Source organism: Larimichthys crocea, chromosome XI (genome assembly GCF_000972845.2).
Source record: "Larimichthys crocea isolate SSNF chromosome XI, L_crocea_2.0, whole genome shotgun sequence".
In the NCBI taxonomy this organism is placed as follows: domain Eukaryota; kingdom Metazoa; phylum Chordata; class Actinopteri; family Sciaenidae; genus Larimichthys; species Larimichthys crocea.
Genome location: NC_040021.1, coordinates 5,410,867 through 5,423,300, shown reverse-complemented (window position 1 = coordinate 5,423,300; position 12,434 = coordinate 5,410,867). Strand labels below are relative to the sequence as shown.

The following is a 12,434-nucleotide window of genomic DNA, read 5'->3' as shown; positions in this document are numbered from 1 at the left end:
AACAGATGATATCACTTTTAACTGATTTATACTTGCTAAACATGCTCACGCTGTCAACTTCCTAACAATGCCAACGTTTATTCTCAAGGAAAGAATAAAAAATCTAAACTCATCTTTAAATCATATTAATTGTCTTTTGGTAAAATCCTTAACGGCTGCTGATACTCTGGTGATCCTCTCTTGGAAAATCCACTGCCTTCTTTGCCATAGACTTCCATTGTTGTCCAAAAACGATTAAAAACACATCAGTGATCCTTGCTGTTGCACTGTGTGTGACATGTTGCTTCATTACCATGAACACGGGCACTCGCTCACTGCTTTGCTGCCATGAACGCTCTCTATAGAGCACTAAGTGTGTATCAATCTGCAGCTGAAAATATAGTCCCCAACAAATGTTATTTTTAGTCATGTTTGAGTAATGTTTGTTAAAGACTACAGTGCCCAGGTGTTTAAGAACATTTTTAGCATTTTATGAAAATGGATGGCAGTGCCACGGTGGCTCAACTGGTAGTATGTGTGGCCCCACTTGGGAAAGGCTGAGTCCTATGTGTCTTTGGCTGTCCTACCAAAAGAAAAGCCAACAATACATATACATTTGTGATGAGAGATGCATTGTTGGGTTTCATATTTTTCGTGGAATTTTCTGAAAAGTAGAAAAATACAAACTAACCCCAACTTTAACCTTTCAAAGCGACATTTTGGCATCACTCATGCTTTATCCATCAATCTGGGTTTTAGTGTAATATTGTTACGTAATGTCACGGGGCTGGATGAGCAGCAGGAGCATTTCATAACAAAAAATGTTGTCGGACACAAATATTGAAAGACAGAGAGAGAGAGAGAGAGAGAGAGAGGGGGGGAGATTATGTTTATCTTGTTGATATCTAGCATTAGAAGTGGATTATTGTTTGATAGATGTGTTGCATCATTTTGAGTTTTGTGCATATGTCTTTGTGTTGGATTATTTGGATTATTCTAATGCATGATAATGTTCTTACGTTGCGGTACAAACTATTCTGGCATTATGAGATCAGATCACTAATCTTAGGAGCATGAAAACAGATGCTCGCTCTTTTTCTGTCCATGACCAACACGGTTGAATCTCCACCACAGTGCGCACAGAAATGAGATTGAGCACGAGTAACACACAGTGACAGTGGTGAAGAAACATTGGACAGCGTTTCTCAACGTAACCTGGAATCTTCTGAAAAGAGCAGTTCTCTGTTTGCTCTTATGTAGCCAGTGTCTTCTTTTTTTATGTTTGCAGCTGTGAGTCTTGCGTGTGCAGAGTTCACTGGTTCAGTATTTACCATCAGGTGATTCAACAAAATGAACCAGAAGCTGCACTCTGTAACGTTTTTAGTTCAGCTGACCCAGCTCCACAGGACAGTACAGTACAGCTTTCACTGATGCTCCGTTACTGCCTTCTTTATCTTTACGTTAAATATAAAATCGTTAGAATAACTAATTTCTTAGCATCATTACTAGAAAGTTCATGTTTCCCGGAGGGTTAATCCTGATGACTGAGGATCCCCTGACTTTTCATCTCGTGCCACCAGCAATTCAGTTTGAATTTATTCGGCTTATGACCAAAAACCTACAAAACAAAATATATTTATCCTCAGCTGTTGGTGTTTTGTGGTAATTGTGGCAAATGTTAGCATTTATTTATGAGTTTCCGCAATATGCGAAAGTAAGATTGTGAACAACATACCTGCTTAACATGCAGCAAGGTAGACACTTGTCATAAAAGCATGTTAGCATTGAGCTTGAAGTGTTGCTGTACACAATGCAACACAAAGAAAGCTAAACCTGCTGCATAGGGTCCTGCTGGGATACAGCATGCCATCACCATGCTTCCTTCCAGAAAGCAGTAAATTCTACACACTGAACCTTTAAAGAGACATCTTTAAACAGAGACAGCTTTAAAAACTGAAAGAAAAAAGTTAAAAATAGCAACATAAAAACTTTTTTTTACACTTTCTATTTCTCACTTCCACATTGTTTGTTTCTTACAGATTCAATCAACTAACTTCTCTCACACTGTAACCTTTTAGATATCGCTCTGTACCTCAAGTACCTAAAAGCTTTGTGAGCTTGAAATTGCTTCTTGTGCTGTTATCACTGTGGCCACTGCTGTTGGAGAGCTGTCGACATTTTTTTTTCTTCTAATAAGCTGCCAGTTAAGGAACACAATGTTGATAAAATATCAGGTTTCCGGTAGATTTATTTGAATTTGTTATCGTCTGGGTTTTGTTCGAAGAAAAAGTTCAAAAGAGTTTAACCAACCAAACCTTCTGGGGTAGATTAGTCCAGTTAAACCAAACCCACCAGTTGGTCGAGCCCACCAAGTTTTCCAGGAACCCTGAAGTAAACTTTCTCCTCTTTCACCGAGTGCAAACCTGCAAACAAATAATACAATCTTGGCACTTTTTCAAAGCATTTACGCAACCCTGTGCCACCTAAGGCTGGCAAAGTATGCCACCCGACAGAGTTAGGAATCATGTTTGTCTTCTCTTCAAATGTCTTTACAAAATGCCCTCACATCAGGAAAGTGGTGAATGTGATAAGGAAACAAATCCTGATGAGACATTTAAACAGGAAGCTTTAATCAGCCCTGTGCTAAAGATCAGGTAAATATCAAGACTCTAAATATTCCTTGTAAAGCAAAGTCAGACAATTGCCAACACAAAATGCCATGGTAACCATCACTCACGATGCAAATATAGCTAAAGGTTTTGTTTGAGAGGCTTATTTGGCTCACAGATTGAAATATTAAGATTAGCAGTAAATTCTTCATTAATATGATAGCGATCATAATGACGAACGTGCTGCAGGAATGAGTCCTAAACCTGCCAATGGGTTTGCGAGTTAAGCACTGACGTTGTTTGAACGTTACAGGTGCTACAGAGGAGCCAGAAGTCATTCCCGACCCCGCTAAACAGACGGACCGCGTGGTGAAGATCGCTGGGATCAGCGCCGGCGTTCTCGTCTTCATACTGCTGGTGCTGGTCGCCATCCTATTGGTCAAGAAGAGGTGAGTGACAGCTGCTAACCACGCCCGCTAAAACGCCCACAGCTTTTAATGGAAGAGTTACATGAAGAGTGCAAATACTACATGAACGACAACACACAGAACACACGGACACAAATGTGCGCCTGAATCCATGCTCTTGTTGTGTGTTGGTCCAGTATTCGCTGTAGTAACACCATCTTCCATCCATCCACCATAAGCGTTGATCTCCCTTCAGAACCAGCTCGATAATTTCCTGAAGTTTGTTTCAATAAAGAGCTGAAAGCTTGTTTTTTTTCTGAGATCCGATACAGGAATATGGTATATCCAAAATTAGAAACTCTTGCCTGACAGTTGCGGTGAAGAAAGATCCGAGGCCAAGTCGTGTGCTGTTGAATCAAACCAGACAAAACAACCACTCAGAACAGCTGACTCAAGCGAGCGTACGCGGTGAAAGAGATCAACCAGGACATCCAATAACATGCATGTAGTGTAAAACATTTGTCCATTTTCTCTAACCACATATCCTCATCAGCGTCGCAGGGACGTTGGAGCCTATCTCAGTTGACTCAGGAGCGAGAGGGACAAGTTCATCACAGGGCAAACAACCACTCACACCTACGGCAATTTAGAGCCACTAAGAGAGACCCAGACAAAGTTCGAACCAGGAACCTTCATGCTGTCCAACATAATACAACAATATCTAAACCTACAGTGCATTGGTTCACACTTGTACTACAAGTATGATTGAGGTTCTTTTAGATAATAGACAAAAAGAAACGTGAACATGGAGATTTCAGACTCATTGCATCTCTATATACATACAGCAGGTTATCATCCTTCACTTCTAGAAGAGCTTTGAGGCTCAGGGTTGGTCCTGGTGTTAGTTTGGTGCAGGGCTCCACCATGTGGTGGCTGATCACAGCTACAACATGAGGACGGAGCTGCAGCAGCTTCTTTAGAAACCTGGTGGTCTTATGCTCGATTGTCCTGTTTCTGTCGTAAGTTAAGAAGGCTACTCTACGCTTACGAAGCACTACACGTTTTTTTAATTTATCCGCCTGCAATGACACGTGTTGTTTGAGGTGACAGCAACATCGTTTGTGAACCAGTGCAGTAATTAACATTGCTGTAGCATGCAGTAATCCTAAACATCATCAGATACTGCAACAGGAATACCGCTACACGGGGAATGTCCTTATTTTTCCAGCTATGACACACTACAAGACGGTGGCTTAATTAAATAGTGTAACATTATCACATCAAACATCTGTGAAGCCATCTTTACGCTTTAAGTTCAACTCTAGACTGTTTTTGTTTTGCATAGAAGCTGCTCTCTATTCATTGAACCTTACAGTGAGGTTACGTGAGGTTGAATTAAACCTTTGTGCTTTTTCCAGAGCGTGTTTGAGCATATGTGTGTGTGCATATTACTAACTCGTGTACACACGTAATGGGTGCGGTAATTAACTATTACTAAACATGTCGTTCTTCCTGTGACCTTTCAATTAAAATCTGGTGTTCGGGGGAACCTGAGTGCCTCATTAAAAGCAGAATAATCAGCACTTTCATTTGCATATTTGGAGCAAATACATTCATGTCAGTGCATCATAGCACATCTTTTCTTATTAGAATATAAAGTATCAACATTAAAAGCTCGGTTTGCTCACCCACCAACATGTATCTTGAACACAATGCGAGAAATTTAAGATTAATTATCATCAACTTCAGAAAATGTCTCTTTCTGGAGATAGCGTACGTCATCTCCTCTGCACGCTGAAGTATTGCGTCTTGCCACAGGCTCGAGAGAGCAACCACGAAATCAGTCTCTCAATTACAACCAATCATGATCTCGCGGAGCAAATCAAAAACAATTAGAGACATTAAATTACAGTCAGTAATGAAGTCTCGTCATCAGAGAGCGTTGCTCCTGCAGCCCCTGACCTCCGTATTTTTACTCTAATTCGCAGCCGGGCTGCCGCTTCAGTGTAATTGTGAACGATCACCAAAAGACCAATGAGTGGAAGCTGTTAGGATTTCATCCAAACACGCGAGAGAGTGTTTGATCCACAGTTTCCACTCTGATCTGACCTGATTACATGTTTTACCGAGCGCCGTCCATCCCCGCGTGGATTTTTAGTCCTTTTGATAATAGAAAATTGGTCCAAATTGAAAGATAATTCTGCATTTTTTGGGAAGCATCTGTTGTTTACAACTGTGTAATTGCATGCACGGCCTGGAGGAGTCCAATTCAGTGTCTGTGGTTGTTTTGAACTATAACCAGTTCAAGCTGCATTCATGCAGTTGAGCCAGAGGAGACTTCAATAAAAGAAGGAACACCGTGCACTGAAGAGACTGCCACGGGATGACAGTGTCCCTGTAAAGTGAAACCTCATATTTAGGTTATATATTTAGGTATTAAGTTTAAAGGTATATACTTGGTTGATTTATGGGAACATGAGATTGTGTAGAAACCAACATTGATCAACTCATGACAGCGGTTTCTGGTTGAGAGAAACATTTGCATATCTCTGAATATAAAAGTGCCTTTGAGCTACTTAAAGTGAGTTCTAATAAAATGTGTGTTTGCTTAAAGATATGAAATCATTTGTGTCGAGCCATGAATATAAATGTTCATCTTGAGACTGATTTGCTCCCAAACTGTGACGGAAAAATGACTTTTTTGAATGTTATCAAAAACTGATTTATGTCACCCTCATGAGTGTGATGGCGTGCAGCAGTTTGCCCATAAAGGTTTCTGGGGAGATCAATCGTCATTGTCATTGAACCTCTTACAACTTTGAACAATACTGCATCTTTAAAATGGTGGGGACATGATGACATCGCAATGACATCATGCTTGCTTTTACAGGAAGCGAGCTGCGTGGTGTTACAGACCGGATAGCTTTGTATTAGTTTGGACAAATTGTTTATTATCTATAGTAAGTAAGTGAAGGTGACTAGGGCTAAAAAAAAAACTCTAATCAGGGTCGTTTAGTTACAGTAAATGCAGCTTATCGCATGAATATTTTAAATATGACACCTCCAGAAGTAAAGAAGAGAAAGACTGCATGTTAATAGTTTAATATCGATATTTTAGTTCTAGCTTCTTAAGTCTCTTAGCTTGTTTTGTCGTATTTATATAGCATTAAACTGGATTTTTTTATTTAAATAAATAGGGCCCATAATATTTATAACAACCCCTTGCATGACCCTCAAGTTGTAGCAATAAAAAGGTGTTTTCTTCTGTTTCTGTTGTTGCTGGATGGGACAGGACAGTATTGTCCTAATTTGCATATTCATGACCCTTGTGTCTCATTCTTTGCTTTCTGATTGGCTCACAACCCCCCCAGGAGGACCTACTATTCATACTCTTATTACCTGTAAGTAAACGAACAACCAACAATCAGCTCACCCGGCTGCTGTTATCTTATTGGGCGAATTATTAGTGGCTAGTTGTTGTTATTTTTTTAAAGATGCAGTATACTTTTTTCAAGACAAAACACATTTCTTCAGCTCTGACCAACCAGCCAAAGCCATCCTCATTGACGCCTTGCCAGGGTGGGGGGCAATTCACTTTCATGTCAGTCAGGTCAGGACTTCAAGTGAATTTCTCCATTTATATGAACACATTCAAATCCTCGGATACGACACGAGTCTGAAAAATACCAATAAATGAATAAATGCTGGATGATTAGCGAACTTAGTGTCCGCTGTTATCAAAGGGACTGAACTGACAGTGAATTGACCTCAGCCCTGGTGTCCTCTACATGCTCCAAAGTTGCTCTGAAGCAGGCTTATAAAGGCCAAAGTTGGCCCGAAAAAAAGAAAAACAGAACAAAAGCAGGCCAAAGTGGGACGATACACAGGCCTAAGCGTGTTATTTGAAAAAAGAATGCTGCACTTGTGACTTGTAGCTCTTTGTGTGCATGTAGTCATGTGATCATCCATCCGCCCATCAAGTCACAGGTATCACGGTAACTCTGGTACACATTGCTCAGTGTCTCTCTTTCCTGGTTCCCGTCCCGGTTCCTGTTTGGAGCACATGGTTCTGATTTCGGTAGAGGTTTTTTCTCATGTTGTGGGTGGTACTCCTGTCTCTGCTCTGTCTCTTGATGTCGGCTGTGACCAAAACGGATCCCTAATCGCCTCCCTTTTAAAAAAAAATTGGGGACTATTTAACAACAACAGCACAAAATAATAACTAAATACAGAGTATAGCCAACAGTACAGCCTTGAGAAGTTAGCAGTAATCCTGTGCAATTCAATGGAGCAATAACTTCTTCAACATAAGTAGATCAGTTCTAAGTATAAACTGTGTATCCGTTATGAAGAGAGAGGAAAATAGGTACATAGGAGTTTTTATCTACACATACTATTTCAGCAAGGTCATCGCTATTCTCTGCTTGCAATGAGAAATGTAACGTCTATTCAAATACATTTATCAGGAACATCATCTACGATTTCAACACGCGAATGATCTAACCTTTTTTTAAACCATTTCCATGTTTATGAATTCATCTTTTTATCAAACCACTCTTACAAAGACGATTTGTTTTTAGTTTTCTCTTAGTGATTTGCAGAAGATATTACAGGAAGTTTTATGAACACACGCTCAGTCAATTCACAATTTCAATTTTTACAATTCTGACATTGAAAGTGAATAAAACTCAAATAGAGATCCACTTTAGTTCTGGTCACAGCTACCGCTCGCTCAGTTTCTCCTTTTCTCTTTATTACTTACAATATATAAAGTGCAACTATGCAGCATATGGTGGTTTATTATATATTACGTATGGCCTTTTCTCTTATTTTCATGTTAGTATACATACAAACACCCTACAAACAGCTTAACCGAGTGTGTGAGTGTGTGTGCATTATGTGTGTATGTGGTCTTAGAGGTGGAGTTGGTGTGTTATGGGGTCAAGAGGTAAAAAATATTTAATAAAACACAGCATGCTTTCTGTCTGTTTGCTGGGGGAAAATGTCCGAGCCGTACGTTGTATCAGTTATGCGACAATCAAACATTTCTTTATCAAACCTTTTTAAACTGCTGTACAAGTGAGGAAACTCATCTGAAGCAGGCCTGTGTAAAGAAAAAACAAAAAAAACAGAACACATCATTGTTGATGTGTACAGATGTTGACCTAACTGATCATCTATGGCTCTGGGTACAAAATGTTCCTGCATGCTCTGTCATGCTCGAAGTATTAAGCCCTCTACAGTTGTTTTTTTTTTTTCCTGGGATTTTATGGATTGTACACCCTGAGAGAGTTCAACCTGAAATGGATACCTTGATGTTTAAGCTGTTATTTTTCTTCACTGGGCACAAATGATAGACATTTTTTCACAACATAACAACAGCCTGTGAAGAAAAATAGGAGATTAAAACCAAAATAAAAATGCAGGTTTCTCTGAAATGTGTCTTTCCTAGAAAAACGTGCGTGCTTCTCTCATAATTCTGTTTAAGAAATAACCTCAAGTCCTGCTACTCATACTGTACGATGATTGGTAAATAGTTTTTCTCTGAGCTTCTATAGATCACAAGTCATTCCCTCACTGTTGTTTTAATGGGATTTTTCCTTCGCTGTCGGATGAAAACCAAAAAAATATTTTATTTAAACTTGTTTTTTGTTGTTTTATTGACAGCCTTCAGTCTGACAATAAAGAAAGCTAATAGAATGACAACGATAGGACTTTCAGACAACAGAAACAAGCGGCTTTCATCTGACAGCTCATCTATGGTACCGAGACTGATGACAGATTTTTCCTTTGCTACCTGTAGGTCATAGGTTATTTTCCCTGGTCTGCATTAGATGCTATTTCCCCTCCGCTCCTATAGCTGAGCCTGTTACATGCTGTCTTTCACAAACAAGCCTTTCCTTGACCTCTCCTTTGCTTGTTCTCTCCTCTTTCCTTCCTCTCTGTTTCTCTTCTTCCCACTTTGCAGCAGCCTGCAGCCCTCAGCCATGCCAAAAAAAACAAAAAAACAAAGACACAACGTCACCTTCTACTAAAATTTGAGAACGTTCCTTAAAGGCGGTGGTCTGCAGGCTAGCTGATGTACGTGTATTTGTTTATAAGATGCCAAACTGTGTCTGTGTCTCTGCCTCCGACAGGAAACTGGCTAAAAAACGTAAAGACGCCATCGGAACGACTCGTCAGGAAATGACTCACATGGTGAACGCCATGGATCGCAGCTATGCTGACCAGAGCACTCTGCATGGAGAAGATCCCATGGCTGTGACATTCATGGACTCTCACAACTACAACAACAGATGTAGGTTCATGAACACGACTATTATTATTATTATTATTATTATTATTATCTATAAACAGCAGTATTTACCATCAAAAGACAAAACTGAATGATCTAATATTCTGTTTTATCATTTTCTATTTTAACACATCTGCGTATTTTCATTTTTCCTTCCTTCTTCTATCCTCATTGAAGGTTATTCTATACATGTATACTGTTATATCAGCCTGGTTACAACTAGGGCTGCGATTAATGATGATTTTTATTGTTGATTTATATATTTTTTGGTTAATAATTCAGTTAAAATGTCAGAAAATTGTGAAACATGTCCATCACAGCCTCCCACAGTCTAAAGCAACGTCTTCAAATGTCCTATTTGGTCCGACCAACATTCCTGGAACTCAAAGATGTTCAGATTGCAGTGATATAAACACATTGGAGAATAAAGAACTAAGTTATGTTTGGTATTTTTGCCCATAAAAAATGACTAATGTAATGTTCTCACCAAATGGTTCAGCTGTGAAAATGACTCAGCCCATCAGACACTTTCAGGTCGTCATCTTTGTTTGAGTAACGCTGAAGTTTAGAAAACTTTCCTCACCATGTTTCCTCCCGCAGTGCCCAACGATCCTCTGGTTCCTACCGCTGTGTTAGGTGAGACCTCTGGCATGGTTGGATATGTCACATTTCCCACCAGTTCCCCTTTAGTGATCACCCATCTTCATCTCAAAGCCCCTGTGCTTGCAGCCCCGATCTCCTTTATACTGTATGTCTCTCTGCGTCATTACCCAGGTCCCAATTTTGTGTCCACATGCCCGGTTAAGATGGTCAGAGTTTCCATCCCATCCTGCAGTGTTATGTACTCTGACCTCTGTGTCAAGTACTGTATGTTTTTGTGGGTGTATAGTTTGGCTTTACTGAAGTTTTGGTACCACAGTGTTGTTCTCACAGAGGGACTGATCAATTCAACAGGCAGAAATCCAACAAAAAAAACAAAATCAATGTTTAGTTTTGGTTCAAAGACAGTCTTAAGATTTCACCACCAAATCCCAACTCTCTGTTTAAAACATGCCTGGTACTAAAAACTCAAACAGCCAAACATTTTATCTGTCGTACTGTGTTTTCCCAAGGTTCAGTCACTCACTATCCCAGCCACATTTTCTGTCTCCTACTGAGAGTTATTGATATTCACAGTAATTACCATCGCTCTCCCTTTAGAGAGCTCATTATTTTCACAGTTTAGAGTTGTTTTAAGGCATGCCTTCATTTCCTGTCCCAAAAAACCCCAGACAGAAACATGCATAAAAGAAGGAAGACGATTTGTCACGTTTCCACTGCAAAACGACTGCAGATTAAATCTGTGACATCAAGTGACAGCGAACAACTTAAAGCCCCGAGCGTGTGTGGTGGAGGTTTGTCTGTGCACTCGATCTCGAAGTCTGCTCAAGTATCTACCATCTGTGTTATTCCCGAGTCTTGTTTTGTTGCCGATGCCCCAGTCTGAATCATGAGAGCTGCAGTTTTTTGCCAAGTTGGATGTTTCTCCAGCTCCACTTGAAATGTGTTTATCTTTAGTTCAGTCTGGTGCCGATACTGCGGCGCGATGTGGCGCTCTAACATACCCTTAAGGGCTCTACAATCCACAACGCCACCAAACTGTGTTAATTAACTGTTCCATTGCCTCTAATTTGGAGTGAAGGCTGCAGTTACAATCTGTCTTGGCCAATCACGTCAAAGAGCGGGAAGAAGTAGCAGGAAGTAGCGAATTAAGAGGCAGTGTCGGGTCAAGTTTACTGTTAATTGGCCTGACGAGGGCTTAACAAACCTTTAACAATCAGTAATGAGCTAACATGTCCTCGGAGCAGAGAAAAGCATCGGTTGGATGGAATAAACAGTGTCAGTTAATAAACAGCGTTGAAGATGAAATCAGTGGGTTGTGGTGCGACCCCAAGCTACTTCATTATACAACCTGTCAGTCTGTGCATTACTACTGCCAACTCATATTATCCCCAACAGCACGGCAACGTTCACCTGGAAGTTCTGCAACTATTTGACCCCCAAATTACCTGAAATACTTCTTCAATGTACAAGCATCTAAAACACAAAGTTAATTATATCATAGATGTTGCACTCGTGGGATAATTAAACCTGCAGCAGATGATTGCTCATCTGTGGTTCTGTTTTAATCCCAAATTACAGATGTGTCATACGGGTCCAGATGTTGAAATGTGTCATCGTGGCACAGTTTTTACATATAGAATAAGACCAGAGGCTTTTACCTTTACATGGTATGAAAGGTGTAGAAAGATTAGAACTGTAAAGTAAAATATATATTTGAATAGCAGTGGATGATGACCTGCTATAAACCATGACATCAACATCAAAATTCACTCCCTATCTCTTCCCCCTACCTGGGTAGCGAGAAACTTGGGAGTCATGATCAACGACCAATTAACCGTCTATGATCGCGTTGCCTCAACATGCTACCCAACTCCTAATACAGGCTGTGGTCATCTCACGACGAGATTACTGTAGCACCCTCCAGACTGCACAGTGAAACCCTTTCAGATGATCCAGAACGTGGCAGCGTGCCTGCGTAATCCGCCAGCCCACATTAAATTCAAACCTCTAATGCTGACTACAAAGTTGTCTCCGGTTCTGCACCCACCTACTTGAATGCCTTCATACAAGCATATGTTACTTACTCCAATGAACGACACCTGGCACTGCCACCCGTATGCTCAGGGCGATCCAAACTTTTCTCATTTGTTCCCCGTTGGTGGAACATCCTACCAGTTCCTACCAGATCAGGGGCATCTCTTTCTACCTTCAAAAACCACAAAGACCTTAAACTGTAAAGTAAAATATATATTTGATAAGCAGTGGATGATGACCTGCTAAAACCATGACATCAACAAAAATTACTCCCTATCTCTTCCCATACCTGGGTAGCGAGAAACTTGGGAGTCATGATCAACGACCAACTAACCGTCTATGATCGGTTGCCTCAACATGCTACCCAACTCCTAATACAGCTTACATCTACGGCGAGATTACTGTAACGCCCTCCAGCCTGCACAGTGAAACCCTTTCAGATGATCCAGAGACGTGCGCTAATCCGCCAGCCCACATTAAATTCAAACCTCTAATGCTGACTAGAAA

General features: G+C 40.4%; 1 protein-coding gene across 18 annotated transcripts in view; it reads left to right on the top strand.

The window, feature by feature from the left end:
• ptprk (protein tyrosine phosphatase receptor type K) overlaps positions 1–12,434 on the top strand; it is a 109,892-nt gene that overhangs the window by 83,974 nt on the left and 13,484 nt on the right. For 12 of the 18 annotated variants that reach the window (XM_027284057.1, XM_027284065.1, XM_027284063.1 and 9 more), the window contains 4 exons: positions 2,902–3,037; positions 6,367–6,396; positions 9,133–9,293; positions 9,891–9,926. In XM_027284057.1, the coding sequence (XP_027139858.1) occupies positions 2,902–3,037; positions 6,367–6,396; positions 9,133–9,293; positions 9,891–9,926 (363 nt within the window). The remainder of the gene's footprint in view (positions 1–2,901; positions 3,038–6,366; positions 6,397–9,132; positions 9,294–9,890; positions 9,927–12,434) is intronic. The other 6 variants (XM_027284066.1, XM_027284058.1, XM_027284067.1 and 3 more) reach the window with 3 other exon arrangements.